The 20,292-nt window shown below is 41.0% G+C and overlaps 1 protein-coding gene across 5 annotated transcripts in view; it reads left to right on the top strand.

Annotated features, from left to right (window-relative positions):
• The first annotated feature begins 10,296 nt into the window (after positions 1-10,296).
• The window catches only part of LOC125705349 (uncharacterized), a 180,831-nt gene continuing 170,835 nt past the window's right edge, over positions 10,297-20,292 (top strand). For 4 of the 5 annotated variants that reach the window (XM_048971882.1, XM_048971880.1, XM_048971881.1 and 1 more), the window contains exons 1-7: positions 10,297-10,574; positions 10,794-11,138; positions 13,568-13,921; positions 14,633-14,734; positions 15,212-15,307; positions 16,159-16,251; positions 20,027-20,098. In XM_048971882.1, the coding sequence (XP_048827839.1) occupies positions 10,514-10,574; positions 10,794-11,138; positions 13,568-13,921; positions 14,633-14,734; positions 15,212-15,307; positions 16,159-16,251; positions 20,027-20,098 (1,123 nt within the window). In that variant the 5' untranslated portion in view covers positions 10,297-10,513. The remainder of the gene's footprint in view (positions 10,575-10,793; positions 11,139-13,567; positions 13,922-14,632; positions 14,735-15,211; positions 15,308-16,158; positions 16,252-20,026; positions 20,099-20,292) is intronic. The other variant, XM_048971878.1, reaches the window with a different exon arrangement.

Genomic DNA, 20,292 nt, shown 5'->3' with positions numbered 1-20,292 from the left:
GCGGACAGGTGTCTCTGGTTTCAATCTAGAGACTTGGAAGGGAGATACTGTCAGAATTTTAATTACAAGTTAATAGCTTCTTATTATGAACCAAAGCAATCTGCATACCGTTCACAAGACTGAAATAATGCTGTACCACCCACCATGGTCCCCAATAGGACTACAGAGAGCATCTGGCATCAGAGAAAAGGCCACACAATCGGAGGCAAAGGGGCTGGCAGGTAATTACATAGTACCTTTGTAAATGACAGCCATTGACGATCCACATGTCTAGCCGGGAGGAAGCCGGGGGCGAAGGAATTGCTGAGATCCAATATAAACATTGCTGTTATATGCATGGAGTTTGTGTGGCTTTTGCTCTGACAACAGTAACTATGTTCAACAAATTAGTCTAAATGAGGCTAGGTGTTTACTTATTCTCTAGTTCTCCTGACAGTAGAAGAGTGATAGAGGGAGCCTACTGTATACTGTATGTGATCTCATTACAACTACAAACAAAATAATAACACAACTTAAGGCTTAGAAAAGGATTTGGCCGACAGAAAAGCTCCCAGGATGCAGCTAAACAAAGAGCCAACGAACATGGTCTCTTTATTAAGCATTAATATTTCAAGTTTTTTTTGACGTTCTGAGGAACAGTGAGATTGTGGTACCATAGTGGTCAGGGAGGGAACAGGTGCATAGAAGGACAATAGGACAAACCCAGAGCAATAAAAGGCAAGACAAGTACAAGACAAAAGACAAGTGCATGATGAAAAAGATGATTGTAGACTTACACAAATCAGGAATGTCTCTTGGAATCATTTTACAACAACTTCAGATCCCAAGATCTACAGATCAGACAATTGTTCATAGTCATATGGAGCTCTAGTCACTTTGCCATGGTCTGGAAGAAGAACTAAACTATTACTCTCAGCTGAGAGGAAAATAATCTGGATGGTCAGATGAACCCAAGAGCCATTATACTGTAGTACAGATCTGCCATTTTGCATTTCTATACTTCTAGTTACTGTCTCTTTAAGTATGTCTGCAGCATTCAGATGTAAACACAATAAGAATTGTGTTGTCTTGTCACTGCATATACAATAAAGAACTTAATTTCAATTGTTAGAGTAATAGAAGTCATCAGGCCTGCAATGGAGAACTGCAGAGAATCAACAGAGAATCAAAATGCACTCGCAAAACAAAACTGCAGTCACTCCTTACGCGCGGTACAACCTCACACTCTCAAAACACATGCACACCAACCAACATGGTGATATCCGAGGGCGCGATCAAAGATGTAAACCAAAAACCAAGCGGGAAGACTGAGAGTGAAATAACTAAACCAAAAAATGCAGAGGTACAAAATGGTGAGAATCACAAAACAGAAACAAGCCGAAGTCATACACAGTCAGAATAATCAAAGGCAAAGAGCAAATAGCAAGCTGAAGCGAAAGCTAGAGCGGGTTAGAGTCTGAATTACAGCGGCCTGTTTTAATCTTGCTTCTGGATGTGATGAAATGGATAACATGGATGTGGGCAGGTCTCATGAAGGCGGGGCAAAGGGTCGAAAGGCGAATGGAGGATCGGAGGTGATGAGCGGAAGAGTTGAAGGGACAAATGGAGGAGCGGAGGAGATGAGGGGAGGAGTGGAAGGAACGAATGGAGGAGTGGAGGAGACAAGGGGAAGAGTTGAAGGGAGGAATGGATGAGCGGAGGAGACGAGGGGAGGAGTTGAAAGGACGAATGGAGGATTGGAGGTGACGAGTGGAAGAGTTGAAAGGAGGAGCGGAGGAGATCGGAGAAGGAGTCAAAGGGATGAATAGAGGTGAAAAATAAGGACCGAAGGAGACGTGGAACAAAACCCTCACAGAACCCAATAACATGATTGACTCAATTTGTTCCACCTGTTGCTCATTTTCATTTACTTCGTATATTAGTGTGTTGCTTTTGTTTTGATTAATGTAAACATCAAATGCTATGACATCATTACAAGCGAAGTGCATGTCTTCACGTGTCCGGGGTTTCTGTTTCCCACGATACCCAGGCTTTCTCACGATCAACCTGTGGTCTGTCACCTGACAGCTGACTCTCTCTCAGAAAGGTGTGATCGGTGTGACGGAGGGGAAATACATCTAAATTTCTGTCTGCTTGGAGAAAAAAGCCTAGTGGGTTCAAATCCTCCTTTTGAGTGATGATGGAGCAGCATCCCATAGCTGCCATAGCAAACATACCGTGGGTATAAAATCACAGACTCTTTGAGGACCACGTGGCTAAAGTAAATAAAAACAATGCATTGGTTTTGAAACATATCCCCAAATTCCATAATAAAAATGCATGCACCATGAGTGTGGATGATTATCTAAAAAAGAACCTTTTATACATTATAATAGATTTCATGCAATATTTTAAATATTTAACAAGTTTCATCTAAAGCTTCAAAAAGGTTTACTATTATATATGTGCGGGGATCCGGCTGTTTTAAGCATGTCCCAAGCCACCCCCATAATATTTTATTTATATTTGCGATGATTTGTTATGTTTGGCCAAATTTCTAAATGAAGGAAAGCTACTTTTCACCGTAACTTGCAGTTCGCGCACAGTACTTTACTCCCGCCACTAGGTGGCAACCGGTGAACAGTGGTGGGATGTCACGTAGCATTTTGGCTCAGACCGAACGCAGCCAAAGTAGCGTTCACACGCGGGCATCCGCACTGCTAACCTGCTAATTGTTTGTGTGTGATTGCAGATGCGGCAATAAAACTAAAAGGACAAACGTCACGCGGAGTATTAATTTATTCAAGTGAGGTACATATATGTAAGAATAAATGAGTGTTTTAGGGTTTCATAGATCACGATGTCCCATAAATGCACGTAAGTATGAAGGTGTTAAAGTCATACTGAAGTCCCTGCTCATTCCAGTGGTTCTCAACATGCTTTCACAGTGGAATAGGGGTCACTGGACATCACTCCCCAAGGCACAGCCCTGCCATTCATCCAGGCAGCATCAAAGGTATGTCACTCGATAACACTCACATCAATGAGAGACACTCAACGTCACACAAAGCTCAGACAACACGCTTACAAGCAGATCCATGGGCCATATCTGTGTTGTCAGGAACTACACAAAAGAATTATCAAACAAGTTAATGATTAATAGAAATGGAATCAATCGAAAATCATCCTTTTCAGGGTAGAGCCCAGCCTTGTTCCAAGTACTGTGGATGGCATAGATTCAACAGGGTTTATATGTAAACTTCATATCATTATGATAATTTTTTATACATAAAAAATTACATAAAAATGTTTTATTTCAGAATGTGCTCCCATGCAGTAATGTCCTTGATAATACAGGCAGATGTGGTGCCCCCCCCCAGGGGACAGCAGACAGAGGTGTGGTCCCCCCCCCCCCCCAGAGGAGAGCAGACAGAGGTGCAGTTACACAAATTATTTCTTAGAATTAATAATTTTATTTATTAAAAAATGAATTTTTGGTAAGTTACTTGAATATACTCAGTGTTATCAAACTGTTAGGTTTGATGAAATTTGGCTAAATTTGCTTTTTTTATGATAAAACTCAGTCCTGTTACTTTCTGTCCTGTTACTCATACACATATACAGTGATTTTTTTTACCACAAACATATATTTTTTGAACATGTAATCAATCATTTCTTTAAAATGCCCACTTTATTGAGGGGAATGCAAAACAACTAGTTGACATGATTTTCAAAGGATATTTACTTCAGGATTTCCTAACAGGATTGAGAAAAATACAGCCACAAGCTACAAAAGCCCGTAAATGACCCACAACAATTAATTCATGCCTCAAAAGCAAATAATTAATTAGTCAGTGCTACTAAAACAACCTTTAACATTTGTTTTATTTAAAGGATCACGCAGGAACACAGTTGTCACCAACTCAGTGTCACCATTACCTTTCACTCCTCCCCACAGACATGACCCATCACTCAGAGATAAAATAATGATTGCAGCTCAGTAGAGATCCACTACCTCAGTGCATCATCAGAGAACAATGATAACTCAATGCACTTTAATTCACTGAAAACATCGCTTTAACCATGAGAGTCAAACTGTTTAGATATGTCAGTGTAAGTACGCTCCTAAGCTCCACAATTCTTAATGATGGTCGTTTCCCACTTTCTCATTGTCACTAACTGAAGATTTTCTTCATAAAACTGATACATATTCATGTCAAAGACACCAGTTTGTAGCTCGTTGCAAACATTGCAAGACTCTGAATTACATGTAAAGTTCACTGGCAAGAAAAAGCACTCGAATGTATTTTTCAGATCTCAAGACACAGTATAACAGGCACTAAAACAGTCATACAGCACTGTATAATGCAAAAAGGCAACATTTTACAAGTCCCCACAAAGATATAATTACAAATATGTTTGTTACAGACAAGTGACCTTTTCAAAATTGACGGTGTATTCATGTTTCGCGTTTCGACAGGTATATCTATTAATTGGTGTGACCCTATAGAAAACTGTGACCGTCATTTTTATGGGCTGAAACTGAAAGCAGATAGTCCTAAAAGCCAGGATAGGTAATAAGGGCACAAGATGATTACTAAGAAGACATTGTAGAATAAAGTAAAATACCCACTTTAGAACTTTGGAGTGACACTATTTTTCTCAATGTCAGTGGCCTACATAATGAATATTAATAAGATAGGTGTCCCCACACCTGTAGTCGTTTGCATACTGCATACTGAATGTTGCATACTGCATACTGCATACTGTCCCATCAGTCTGGAATGTCACTGCGCCCCACACCCATCACTTTGGAAACGCAAGAAAAGCAGCAACAATAAAATCCCTTTCACAGTTTATTGGTAGATGGAATGAAAAATGAAAAACTGTGACCTGTTGCTGTAGAAAGCAATAAATATGATGGAAACTATAATTAAAGCATAACATAACTCCACTTACACTGAACATAACTGACCTCCCAAATAACACGCTGGGGAAACATAATACTGGGTGATCAGTACAGCAACACGCACAAGGGGGAAACACTATCATGACATTTACACCTACTGCCAATGAATCCATAAACCCCATAACATATTTATATAAGTGCACCTGGAATGTACGCTTTCTTTACTCATTGTGCTTTCTTTACTCTTTGTGGCTTTTGACTTTGTAGCGGCTTGACATTGTTCTACATTTTAGGATAGTTATAAAGACACACATTGTTAAATAACATATATGGAATTATACACTGACTGCAAAAGCATCCTCAAGTTACATAACGAAATGGAAAGTAAGACTCCAGAGTCTGTATTCAAGCTGCTTTAGGTGTGTGACACACATTATATGGACAAAAGTATTGGGACACCTGGCCATCACACCCACAGGACCTATTATGACATCCCATTCTAAATCCATAGGCATCCATATGGAGGTGTCCCCCCCCCCTTTACAGTTGTAGCAGCTGCCACTCTTCTGGGGAGGCTTTCCACAAGACTTTGGAGTGTATCTGTGGGAATTGTTGCCCATTCATCCAGAAGAGCCTTTGTGAGGTCAGGCACTGCATTCTGGGAAAAAGGCATTTATTGGCTTTTATATTTCCAGTTTATTCATCCCGTAATCCTATAAATTGTAAAAATTGGGGAAGTTCTAAGGATTAGATGGGCAGAGCGGGAGGTGGGATTATCCTGGGAAGACAGTGCTGTCATCCCTGCCAGCTTCCTGCCCAGTTTGGTCTGTTGTACATGTACTGATATTAAAATGATAGTAGATATGCTGATCCTTACTCTTTATAACCAGCTTATTATCAGAATGTACAACAGATTCTCCTCAGTTTCAGGCAGATTTTATGATATTTTTAGTAAATATATTTAATAACTTCTTTTTAATCTTATTTGAAAAGTTTAAGTGTTTGATCACTGCTTATATGCTTGGCTCATGGCTGGTTGTTTCATGTTCTGTTAGATTAAAAATAGTCATGTAACCTGAAAGTTAAACTCCATTAACTATGTCAGGTATTTAATAGAGTCTGTGAGTCTGAAATGTATCTATTGATTCTTTTTTACAGCGATCATGTGACCATACAGAGATGGATGTCTTGTAATATCTGATCTCAATGAACCAAAAATAGAGCAGCTGCATGTGCACTAGATGGAAATGTTGGCAAACTCCGGAACTTCTACTTCTTCATTGTTCAGTTACATACGGTGGCACAGTGAGCAGTGGTCAGTACTGTTAACATCTCAGGAACCAGGGTCTGAGTCAGGAGTCTGTCCCACAGTGCAAAGACACGCTAAGGTGAACTGGAGTTGCCAAACTGTCCATAGGTGTGAATGGTATGTCTGCCCTGCAGTGGGTTGGTCCCTGTCCTGGTTACTCCCTGCATTGTGGATGTAGCTTCCTGCATTACTTGTTTGATAAAACCTGTTTATATGAAATGTCTCAGCTAATAGTGACACTTTATGCAGAGATCAAATTACAAACAGGAAATGGAGGCGTCATCACCCACTGATCCTAATAAACCAAATGAAGCGCAGATCAGGTAATAAACACTAGAGGGCAGTGTTGGCAGAAAATGAAACGGTTTCGTGGAATACATGTTTAATTATATCATATTTTTAATTTATTACAGATACACTGTAGGACACTGACTTTACTGGGTAGCAGATGAAAAATTGCTTGTGCAGCTGGTTTACATACACATACTGGGAAGGACCAGTAACTCTACTTGAAACCAGCCTAAAGTCACCTGGGAAGAGCATCATGGGATTCTTCAGATTATCCTGCTTCTTCTGAACTGAACTCTGTATATTATACTGTTGTTATATGGAACCATTTATCTGTCCCAGGATGTCCGCTTAGCATAAATGCTTGTCCAGTTCTTTAGAAGAGACACTGCTTAGTGAAAGAATGTATTATTTGGAAAGTTACTCACAAGAAAACTGCTTTTAGGACCACATTCCAGAATCCTTCCTGTGTAAATATTTGCATATCAGATGATAATCTAACTCAACTTTGTAGTGTTGTTTGCGGTGTTGAAATGTAGTGTTATTACCACTATTCTGCATAAACATTTACTGCTCACAGTCTTCAGCTCCTGCGTGTTCATTCTAACATGTTGTGATTAAGCTGGACTACCTGTTTCTGTAATCACTCCACCGTGAAAGATAAAGTACCTAAACTCTCATACTGATAACAGGGATTGGACATCAGCTCTGGGTGCATTTTTCTTCAGTGAAAAAAAAACAAAACAGATGCTAGTAAAGTGACTGAATGTTTCTCACTTGACTTTGGCTGCAGACAGGCTGGTTGGATAAAACCAAGGGGAGACACTAAAAGCCATGAACAGGGTCAGGACAGTGGTGAGATTTCAGCTTAATTAACTACCAATCAGTCTTTTAAACACTGTCCTCAAAGACATTAAAGGACCAGGACAATCTGTGGAGTATAAATCATTCAAATATGCCCAACAAATCGGAACATTAGCTTATACTGTGTTCACTAATCTTTGAAATGTATAGCTGGTGCATTTTAAGCCCAAATGCCATAACTGTGTACTGGAGAAAGTTACCAGGAGTTACAAAGACAGACGTCTCACTAACAAAATTACTAACAAAACAAGCAGACCTGATGTTATCAATACAGAGCTGAGAGTTTGTGTCTAGAGTTAGGAGCAGTTATGGATTGAATTGAGAATGGATGGTAAATTCCAGGTCACTTGTGGGGAAGTAATCCAGGAAACAGGTTCAGTTTTAAACTGGGGGTGTTCTAATTTGGAATATTTTTTTGGGGGGGTGATGTGATGTATATCGTGGCATCACAATGGTTGAACATGCAATATCATGAATGGAGGGGATGACGGAGAGATTTTAAAATAATGAAGATCTCATCATTTAAACTAAGACTCGCACTGTTTAGGGTACAGTGTCACAACTAAACAAAACTTCCACTGAAAATGTAACTGATCCAAAAGATAAAATAAGTTTGTCTGATACAGACCGACAGTCTTCCTCACGTATATCTAAATGTGTGATAGTGAGCACTTCTGCTTTGCTGAGATAATCCATCCCACCTCACAGGTGTGCCACATCAAGATGCTGATCTGACATCATGGGTAGTGCACAGGTGTACCTTATACTGCCCACAATAAAAGGCCACCCTGGAATGTGCAGTTTTTTGCTTTATTGGGGGTCTGGGGACTCAGAACCGGTCAGTATCTGGTGTGACCACCATTTGCCTCATGCAATGCAACACATCTTCTTCGCATAGAGTTTATCAGATTGTCAATTGTGGCCTGTGGAATGTTGGTCCACTCCTCTTCAATGGCTGTGCGAAGTTGTTGGATATTAGTGGGAACTGGTACACGCTGTCGTATACGCCGGTCAAGCACATCCCAAACATGCTCAACGGGTGACATGTCCGGTGAGTATGCTGGCCATGCAAGAACTGGGACATTTTCAGCTTCCAAGAACTGTGTACAGATCCTTGCAACATGGGGCCGTGCATTATCTGTCTGAGTGGCTGGTCTCAGACGATCTTGGAGGTGAACCTGCTGGATGTGGAGGTCCTGGGCTGGTGTGGTTACACGTGGTCTGCGGTTGTGAGGCCGGTTGGATGTACTGCCATATTCTCTGAAACGCCTTTGGAGACGGCTTATGGTTGAGAAATGAACATTCAATGCACGAGCAACAGATCTGGTTGACATTCCTGCTGTCAGCATGCCAATTGCACGCTCCCTCAATGCTTGTGGCATCTGTGGCATTTTGCTGTGAGACAAAACTGCACATTCCAGGGTGGCCTTTTATTGTGGGCAGTATAAGGTACACCTGTGCACTACCCATGATGTCAGATCAGCATCTTGATGTGGCACACCTGTGAGGTGGGATGGATTATCTCAGCAAAGCAGAAGTGCTCACTATCACACATTTAGACTGATTTGTGAGAAATGTTTGAGAGAAATGGTAATATTGTGTATCTGGAATGAATTGTAGATCTTTAAGTCCATCTCATGAAAAATGGGAGCAAAAACAAAAGTGTTGCGTTTATATTTTTGTTCAGTGTATTTACTGAAATATATTCCAATTGAAGTTATACAATGGACATGGACATAAAGTGCAGACTCTCAGACTTCATGTTAGGGTTTCCACATTCAAACTGGATGAAGGGTTTAAGAGTTTCAGCTCGTTAACATGTGCCGCCCTCTTTTTAAAGGGGACAAAAGTAATTGGACAATTCACTTAAAAGCTATTTCATGGACAGGTGTGGGCAATTCATTAGTTCTTTCATTATCAATTAAGCAGATAAAAGGCCTGGAGTTGATTTGAGGTGACTTGTTTGCATTTGGAAGAGTGAGGTGTGAACATACAACATGCAGTCAAAGGAACTCAGTATGCAGGTGAAACAGGCCACCCTGAGGCTGCGAAAAGAGAAAAAAACTATTGGAGAAATTGCCACATTAGGAGTGATACAATCCAGTTTGGTACATCCTGAGAAAGAAATAAAGCATTAGTGAGCTCAGCAACGCAAAAAGGCCTGGACGTCCACGGACGACAAAAGTGGTGGATGATCGCAGAATCATTTCCATGGTGAAGAGAAACCCCTTCGTAACAGCCAACCGGGCGGCGTTTCATAATACAGATGGACAATGACCCAAAACACACAGCAAAAGCAGCCCAGGACTTTATTAAAGCAAAGAAGTGGAATATTCTGGAAAGGCCAAGTCAGTCACCTTATCTCACCCCCATTGAACATGCACTTCACTTGCTAAAGACTAAACTAAAGACAGAAAGACCCTCAAACAAACAGCAACTGAAAGCTGTTGCAGTAAAGGCCTGGCAGAGCATTAAAAAGGAGGAAACCAGCATCTGGTCATGTTCAAGACTTCAGGCAGTCATTGTCTGCAAAGGGTTTTCAACTAAGTATTAGAATTGAACATTTTATTTGCAGTTATATTAATTTGTCCAATTACTTATGAGCCCCTGAAAAGAGGGGATTGTGTAGGAAAATCACTGTAGTTATGCAACGTTTTTGTTCTACCCACTGAATTAAAGCTGAAAGTCTGCACTTCAACTGCATCTGACTTGTTTCTTTTCAAAGTTATTGTGGTAATGTACAGACGTTTGTTAAAATTTCGACTTGTATAATGGAAGTTGTCCATGTTTATTTATTAGGGATCCGTCGCTAAACCCGCTTTCTATACCCCCTTGTTGTTGTAGCTTATATTTTTCACACGTGTTATAACAAAGTTTTAATTTAAGATAACAATCAGCCACTTAACCGTAACTTAAGTGATTTGCATTTGATCAGGGAAATACAGACATGCGATCCGCCCTTTGCTGTAATTCAGGTGTGTTGGGCGTGTTTTAGCTCGAAGTCTAAACTGAAAGTAAAAGTATGGCCAGAAAATGGCATTTCGTGTAGGACGATTACTGGGTTAAAAATGCGCATATAGACTGTTTGTAAAAACGAAAATATACAGCAAAATTTGGCCTTGTCTTATATAGAAAAAGTTCTTTGTACAAGACTAAAGGTGGCGATGCAGGTCAATACTTTCAGCGCTATTTTGATCATGTTGAAGTTCGTCATTAACTCTGATGGTATGTACATTATGAAGACAGTTTTACGTGTCTGGTAACTCGTATAATAATGTTGAAGAAATTTAATTGAGTTCGTTGTGCTTATTTTGTGTGTACTAATTATTATACAAATATTTGCTTACCAAATATTCAAGTAACTGCGTTGCAATGTATGTTCTGTGCTTATTGTTTAATGCTTTGAGGCATTAAGTTATTTTATATCTCTTATCCCTGTGGCAGGTTTCCTGCTACACGGCTCTGCTGGTCCTCTAACAGCCCGGCTAGGAGGAGCTGTACTGCTGCCCTGCTTTGTGGACAGACCCCTGCCTTTGGAGGAGCTGGAGGTGAACTGGAGAAGGACTGATTCAGACACCATCGTGCACCTATTCCAGGGGGGTCAGACCAGACCTGAATCACAGGGGGACGCCTATAGGGGCAGAACCCACTTCTTCTCTCAGGAAATCCCCAAAGGCAACTTCTCTCTGCTGCTTGAGGGTGTGAGGACTGCAGATGCAGGAGTGTACAAGTGTGTGGTTTATACAGAGCAGGAGCAACGTGAAACACGGGTGGAAATACAGGAAGTAGGCAAGTGAGCTTTTCTGGTTTATAGGAGGAGGCGAGTATATCAAGGTCAGAGGTGTGATGTCATATGTCTGTAGTGGCTCTGTGTACAGTTAGTTTTTTAATTGTAAAGTATTGCTGCTTCAATGACAATATATAAAGTGATGTTATTCTTTCCATTTTTTTATATTAATCTTTACCTACATGGCAGTTTAAGTAATGTCCCGCAGTATAAATGTTGAATTGGCGGGAATTATTAAAATCACGCACAAATCGAGAGATTCCCCAACGAATATCAGGCCATGCACTATGGAAAAATTATTATCCTTATTCGGATTTTCCGGTCCAACTTAAATGCAATGACGCGATTACGCCAGTAGGGGGACCCATTTAGCGAGGTTTACCTTCAGAACTTCATTTGGCTTTCGATTGGACAGGTGTGTCATGGATTGTTAAATTAAAGAATCTAATAGCACTGGGTAGGAATGATTTCCTGCATCATTCCTTAATGCAGCAGGTTGAATGAGTCGGTTGCTGAAGCTACTCTTGAGTTTCTGTAGTGTATTATTTGGGGGGGGGGGGGGGGGTGAGAGGCATTGCCCATAATTGCCAGCAGCTTCGCCAGTATTCTGCCCCTGGCCCCCTCCTCCACACTGACAAGCCTGGAGCCAACAGCAGACCCAGCCTCCCTAATGAGTTTGTTCAGTCTGCTGCCTTCCTTTGCTTTGATGCTCCCCAGATGTTTGCTAACAATAGTAACTCGGGTTAGAACCTGATTTAGGATAAAGCCATTACAGATGAACAGATCCTAGGTTATTGCTCCTATCCTAACTTTAGACAGGAAATGTGTATTACACAAGCTTCCTAACCGCCAAAATCTTAAACAAACTCCCTTAACTTTATGACAACTACACAGCCCTGATCATGGCATGATAAAAATGATATATATTGTTTATATTGCTGTCTAAAAAAAATCTTGTTTTTATGAAAAAAAGCTGGCAGGTGGGTTTGCCAGAATAATTCTGCTAAAAACACGGCAAAACATAATAATCATTATGGAACAATGTAATAAAAATATACAAAGTACAAAATTACAGTTTAAACCAATAAATTCAACACTGTATTTATGCTGAATTAGCATGACAATGTTACTGCCAACCAGTTTTTTCAGTAAGACTTACATCCAATTATCACTTATTGTCCATTGAATCCCATTCAGTTTCACTGGAAATACCAAACAAACAATATTACTGAAGTGAAAAATTGTCATTGTTGGCACAACAATGAAACATGTCCTCAGCATTTAACACAGCGGTGAACCACTATTATTTAGCACCCAGGAAGCAGTGGATGGGAATGGTACCATGCTGACTGGGGATTCAAACCAACAACCTTCCAATCCCAAACACACCGCCTTACCCATTAGATCACCACTGCCATTATTTGGTAGAAAATCCTCATTATGTGTCATTAAACAAAATTTTTCTGTAAATTACTTTCAAAGGTTGTTTATAATGTAATGTTTTTGATGCATTAATCATTTCTTATAGTGAAAGCAGCATCTAATTACTGCAATTTTGCATATAGACAATGTGAATAAATCCCAGCTAATTCACATTTACCTGACTGTCTATGTAGTATCAAGGAAGTTACACATAAAAGTAACGCAGTACAGACAGAGGTGGAAAATTCTTGTCCAGAAAATGCAAATCCAAACCAGGATTTTGTTTCAACCAACCACACTGAAAATAAGTCACTTTGAATGAGCTCAGTTGAATCATGTACAGTGGTTCCACCCAAATAGAATGAGTATTTTGAAAATGAAACGTTGATTTTAAGTTGATGCATTGACATTTTGTTCTGAGAACAGAATATAGTTAAATTAAATTCACATTTTTTTTTCATGTCTAATTAATCTAAATGAATCACTTTAACTCATTAAATTAGGTATATAATCTAACAGTAGCCATGGTAAAAGGTAACTGAAAGACAATACAAAACATTGTGAAGGGCTGCAAAGGCATCTGCTCTGTGGAACCGGGTTAAACAAAACCCCAAACCATCTGCTTTTGTGAGGGGAAAATTGGGATGGGCTTTGTATTACCTCTTGTTATGCAGCGATTGCCGCTCATTGTTGCTCAGATTGTACAGGAGGTGGTTCCAAGCAAGCAGAGGATGCAGGACCAACCAGTTACATGTCTTGTACCCACCTCCTCTACAATCTGATTGGTTATCTCTCTGAACCAATCACTTTTCATTCTGCCCTTAAAACATTTTTGTGTAACAAAACTCCTACAAGCTTAGTGTGGTGCCGGATTCGTCTCCTGAATCACATTTGCCAAGTGTCAAAGTTTTAAAAGTGATGCATGTTGAAATGAAAACAACCACAAACAAATAGGAGGTGAAAACACACAGGTTGCCAGGTTGTGTGAATCTTTCTGTTCTTGTTCCAGAGCGGCTGGTGGTGACGGGTGCAGATGAGCCTGTCTATGCACATGCTGGAGAGGATGTGACTCTCAGCTGCTCTGTGGACACCCATGTTAATGTGACAGAGCTTCAGGTGAAATGGATAAAGACAGACGATGACGGTGACATCTTGGTGCTTCTGTATGCTGATGGAGAGAACAGACCAGAGTCTCAGGATGGGAGATACTCTGGAAGAGCTGAATTCTTCACTGAGGAAATTCCCAAAGGAAACTTCTCAATGAAACTGAGGAAAGTCAGGCTGGAAGACAAAGGAGAGTTCAGGTGTGAAGTCCACTCAGATACTGATTCTGCCAATACAACTGCCAGGATACCAGCACTGGGTGAGTCAACAGAAGGACTGTTTTTAACATGCATCTCAGCATAGTTCTGTGTGATTAAATCACATTTTCATTCTGGTAAGTCTCAGTGGTTCTGTTGCAGAATGACCTTTATGCAAATGCCATGAGGTTTAATCTGCTCAGTGTAACAGTAGAATTGGTGAAATTTAGTTCAGGTTTAAAGTCACAAAATGCATTAAATGAATGAATGAATGAATATTTGTTTCAGGCTTCGGTTTTAGTGCAGTTTTCAGCTCTGTCATAACAGGTATTATATTCGAGTGATGCAGTGTAATGTGTAATTATGGTTTTATTATTAATATTCACTTAGGAGCTACAGAGACCATGAGAGTGTGACTAGGAAAATGCAGTAATAACATAAGTTTTAAGAATAATAAGTATTATTCTTAATTGTCCATAACATCGTATGACAGAGTAATACAGTCAGAAAGCCCTTTGCGACATGTGGTGTACATATATCCAAATAATATACTGTATGGAAATATGAAAGATCTTATATATTAAATCTGTATGTTTTCAGGCTGGAGAACAGTTAGGAATCACACACTTACTGTATAGACATAACTAGATTTAATCATAAATTTCTGCACCACTCTGTGAGACTAAACGGTGTGCACGTGTCGATTATGCTGCAGCAAGACAAACAGCCCGTTTTAGAAAATGACTAATGGAATGTAATTCTGAATATTTTAGGTTATTCATTCCTGCATTGGCTGATTCTGGGGCTGTGCATCGCTGTCACACCTGTAGTCCTACTTACTGGTGCTTTATCTGTCAGGAATTTAATAAAGGAAGGTAAGTGTAGCATCTGCTCTGTCATTTCTAGTAATTATGATGACATCAGTGGATCCATGTTTGCAGCCACTTATCCTGTAGAGGGCATCTCAGCAGATATGGGGCATCAGGCAGGACTGTATCTACACAGGGTGCCTGTCCACTGCAGGGCTTAACTGTGATGTAATTCACATACTTTGATCCTGTTTCTCTGGTAACAAACACATATGTGTGAATATGAATAATTTCAGAAAGTTTTATTACTATAAACCCCTGCAAACCAAAACAATGAACCAAAGCTGATGTCCTCATTGAAATTATACTAAAATAATGCAGGATCTGCATTTGGTGAGACTGACAGTCTGTACTGGGTGTCTGTAGGTGTGAATGCAGCAGAATGACCATCTGAGGATGGCTGTAGATCATTACACTTTGCATGAATCGTCACCTAATGATAAAGATTATGTGGTTAAATCTGATTCTACTTTCTGTCTATAGATAAAAGCAAACAGGACCTGCTGAGTCACTGTTCACATGTCACAGTCCCACAGATCATGGTTTCTGCAGCCTTCATCCTGTGGGGTGTAACTGAAGGTGAGCCCAGTGAATATAGTTTAAAGCAGCTTTACAAAGAGACAGATTTTATTGTTTTTGTTGTGCAGGCAGTAAGAAATAAACAGCAGCAGCATAAACAGCAACCTGCTGGGGATTAATTATGTAAATGAGTGACTCTGTAATCTGAGGCTGATACTGAGTATTTCTAATCTACACTGTGGTGAGTCACTTTTAAGGTGAATAAGTTTTTTTCATAAATGAACTCATAGTTATTTATAATTTGATATGTATTTCCTTAAATATTATTTTATTGACACTGAGTCTGTAGGATCATGCAGGTTTGATTTTCTTTTCTCAAAATGAGCATCTGCTTTTCTGGATTATCTGCAAGTACAGGGAGATTAAATACACTGTGATGAAATAAAGATATATTTTACATCAGCAGAGACAGCACCCCCTAACGATTAATTATATAATTTTAGATATTAGCAGACAGTAATGAAGTGACAGGTTACATGAAATCCAATGTAAAGTTCAGCAGAATAGAAGGAAAGAAGTTATGAGAAGCTAAGAAATTTAAACAGGAATAACAGGGGTCTTAGTGCTGCATTCAGAACTGGGGAACAATTCTATGGCTGCCCACATAAATACTGTAAGAGGAAAAGATTCCTTCAGTTTTATCAGTGATGCGGGGGGGTGGGGGGTGTGGCTCAGTGGGTTAGGATGTTTCCCCTGCATTTGGAGAGTCGCTGGTTCAAATCTCAGACTCGACAGAGTGATTTTACACATGAGCCTTTGAGCACGGACCTTAACCCCCAATTACTTCCGGTATGTTCTGACCCTGCTTGACTCTGCTAAATAAATAAAACTTAATGTTACCTGTTTCCCAGGATCCACAGAAGAGGCTGTTACTTGTCCTGCCATCAGTCTGATGTATATCCTGCTGTTGATAAATATGGCTCCATATCAGGAATTAATTGCAAGTATGTTTACATATTTCCATGTTTCCAATCCTGTTTCCTACACCTAATATTAAAGGTGGTTGTCACTGTTTGGGGAAAATAAACTGTAAAATAAAGGCAGGTGTTTATAATTAGTTTGACTGTGACAGCGATCAATGTCAGCACTGTGTCAGAGTGGTTTGGAGAGGAGCAGCCGAGAGCTTCCAAAGGACCATATGTAAAGAACCAAAGAGCAGTGAAGATCCATAGTATCAGGCAGGAGATGGAGACCCTCAGGTTCCAATACAAACAGGCAAAAGAAGAGGAGAGCAGTGGCTTGGCTCAGCTGATGTACATCCTACACAAGAAGATCAGGGTCCTCCAGCGGGCAGAGTGGTATCGGAGACTACGCCGTGAAAGAGCCTGAAAGCACTGCATTCATCACCAAGCCCTTCAGGTTCATGAAGGATCTGTTAGGGCAGAAGCATAGCAGCAAGCTGGCCTGTTCACAAGAGGAGAGGGACCAGCATCTGAAGCAGATGTATAGCGACCCAGCAAGAGATCAGGACCTGGGAGAGTGCAGCACAGTGATACAGCCGACCGAGGCAGCTGTGCAGTTTGACACGTCAGACCTGCAACTGAAAGAGGTTCCTGAGGTAGTCAGGAGAGGATGAGCAAGTTCAGCTCCAGGCCTGAGTGGCTCCCATGCAAAGTGAACAAGAATCACCTTAAACTCTTTCTGTGACTGTGGAAGCTCCTCTGAGTCGTCTAGAGAAGGACCAGTATATATTTATAAAAATTACTATTCTGATTAATAGCAGAAAGTTTGCACATGGGTGATATATGTCATAAATGAGGAAAATATTCATTACATTCTCTAAAATGTGAATGTATTTTAAGCTTCATTTTACATCAGGTATGAATTAGCAGACTAGACTCCCACTGCGGGTCCATTTGTCTTAAACAGCAACGGAGGCAAAAAAGATCTGAGTAAATATCAAATAAGGAGAATTAAAAACAAATAAAAAGAAATGATAGAAAAGTTATGTGTGGGAGTGATTTAGTGAAATAGTTACCATGACGAGTGAAGTGCTGGTAATGTCATGTGTAACACGGTATTAGTATTCTTAATGCTCTGTATTTGGGAAGATGACATGCAGAGTTATAGTCTGACGGGAGTAAAGATGTCAGTCTGTGTTCAGGCTGGTGCCATTGAAAGAAGAACTTTCACTTTAAGTTAATGTTTATTTATTTAAAACCAGCTTAATTCAGTGTAACATGTTATCAGATCATCATGCTTACATGTATCCCACTGAGAAACACTGGTAATGTGTGATCGGGTGCCGGTCTCTGATACTTTATTCGGGTGGGTGGCGGGTGGATGATTTATATGTACATGTGGATTCGGATGGAGTCAGAGCTGATCTGCGCATCACTAATGGTGACACAGCTGATCAGGGAGGCTGGGAGAACAAAGACAATCTGTCAGTCCTGTGGCCCGACCTGGAAAATGCATAAGGCTCAGTTCCACACAAGCTGGTGCAGCTGCCTCTGGTTAACATCGTGTCCCCAGTAATCAGAGATCTCACTGCGAATTCCTGCAGCAGTGTGAGGCTGAGAGCCTCCTCAGGAGCTCTTATATCAGGCTGGAATAAGGCTGAGATCAGGACCATCACAGGCTGCATTATCTCTGTGATCCTGTTCTGTGTCGCCATGAACATGCTCACAAAATCTGCTGAACCAGAGTACAGAGAGTCTAAAACAGAAACTGCCCAACAGCAGCCTCCCATCAGAGCACTTATGGATGACTTAACAGTCACCATAGAGTCGGTCCCAGGACGTCACTGGATCCTGCAGAGGCCTGAAAAGCTGATGGGGTGGGAGTGGATGGAGTTCAAGCCTCCAAATCTAGGTCCATGGTGCTGAGGTGAAGGAAGGTGGATGACAAATTTCGGTCCAGTATCGCAGGTACTGACATCCCAACCATCACAGGGAAGCCTGTCAGGAGGCAAAGTGTTTGGCAGCATCCTGAAGGACAAAACAGGCATCAAGTTGACCTGCACTGAGTTGGATGGCTGGCTGAGGTCAGTGGACTGGTCTGGCCTACTGGGGTAATTTAAAGCATCTCTGTACCAGCATGTCATTCCTCCAAGAGTCCTGTGGCCACTCCTGGTTTATGAAGTGTGAATCCCGACAATAGAAACCTTGGAGCGGAAAGTCAGCAGCCACCTCCGGAGACTGAGCAGCATGGCTCTCTATAGTCATCAAAACAACCTGTGACTGCCACTCAAGTCCTTGGAGGAGGAGTTCAAGGTTACAGGAGCTGGGAAAGTGTTGCTGTACAGAGGGCAGAGGCGGACATTTCAGGTCCAGAAAGTAAAAATCCAATCCAGGATTTTGTTTCAACCCACCAGTTCAGTATAAAGAGTCACAGACACAGAGTACTCAACTGGTTGGTTGAAACAAAATCTTGGTCTGGAGTTTTACTTTCTGGACCTGAAATGTCCGCCTCTGACAGAGGGTCAAGCGATCTGAAGGTGGCCAGAGCTGGTATAATGGTTTTGCAAGCCAAGTTTAAGGCTGAAAGTGGTAGGAGTGGTGATGCAAGGCTGAGCTGGACTAGGATCCTTCTCCACATCCCACCTTAATCACTCAGGGAAGGAAGAAAACTTCCTGGTCCAGCAGGAAGTGAGAGCAGCAGTGAAAGAGGAGAGATTGTGCTGGATGGTGGGAATGAGGCAACAGGAGGTTTAGTCAAGATGGGAAAATATGGTTGAGAAGAAGGTGACCTGGGCTGAGCTGTGGAAAGCTGAGCTACACAACATCAAATTCCTCATGAGCCCTGGTTTCTCCTGAAGCCATCAAAGTGTCCTTGAGCAAGACACTGAACCCCAAATTGCTCCCGGTGAGCAGGTTGGCGCCTTGCATGGTAGCCTCCGCCACCGGTGTGTGAATGTGTGTGTAAATGGGTGAATGTGAGGCATGAATTGTAAAGCGCTTTCAGTACTTGTAGGAGTAGAAAAGCGCTATATAAATGCAGTCCATTTACCATTGTAATAAATCCATCAGTACATTTTCCACAAGGTGTTTCCATACTGTTATGACCTGCGTGTGCCACGCCCATATCCAGTCCTCATGTGTGCCACGCCCATATCCAGTCCTCATGTGTGCCACGCCCATATCCAGTCCTTGTGTGTGCCACGCCCATATCCAGTCCTCATGTGTGCCACGCCCATGTCCAGTCCACATGTGTGCCACGCCCCTTGATCATCCACATGTGCTTCCCCAATTGTGCCCAGCTGTTTTCCATCAGTCTGATATGTTCTGTGTATTTCGTCCGCATCTGAGTCCGTTTTCCCCAGATTTGTCATTGATGTTTTGTTGCCGCTGCCCTGTGGTTTCCCGGTCTGCTCGAAATAAACCCCGTTTTCCTGTACTTATGGCTCCCTTCGCCTGCTTCCACATTGCGATCGTAACACATATGATTGCTGGTTCTCCTGCAACCCAGTTACTGTTGGTATCAGGGTTGTAACAGTGCACTGTCCAACTGTAATGTGGGTCACAGAGGCTTTTACTTTGAATAAGGATCTTCTACTGCTAATGTGTGTGAAACGATCATCTACCACTCATGATCAGATATGATAAATTTTTATTTAATTTGTCCTTGAGGAATGAATGATCATTAATGGTCTGACATTGTTAAATATTTTTCCTATAATTAGGGGTAGCTGGTGTGATGTATGATGGGTTGAATTTAACATGCAATTATAAATCCCATTTTTATTTTATTTAAAAAATAACTTTTCTTTTTTTGCAGTTACATGGCAGAACATTATATTCAACACTCTAAGAACTGCATTTCCCATCATTATGGTCGGTGTCCTAACAGGTGAGTTTAAGTGTAATTAATGGTTATTAAACATTAAAGTAAAGCAGGATGAAGCAGCAGCTCCTGGTAAAATATTAAACACACTGTGGTGCAACTTTGAAGATGCCAAACATACTTCAGTGTTTTATAATGTAATTTTTCATCTCATTTATGACTTGTAGTAATTTGTCTGTCACTTAGGTTTTGAAATACCT

This window comes from Brienomyrus brachyistius, chromosome 12 (genome assembly GCF_023856365.1).
Source record: "Brienomyrus brachyistius isolate T26 chromosome 12, BBRACH_0.4, whole genome shotgun sequence".
In the NCBI taxonomy this organism is placed as follows: Eukaryota; Metazoa; Chordata; class Actinopteri; order Osteoglossiformes; family Mormyridae; genus Brienomyrus; species Brienomyrus brachyistius.
This window is presented reverse-complemented; position numbering and strand designations above follow the sequence as displayed.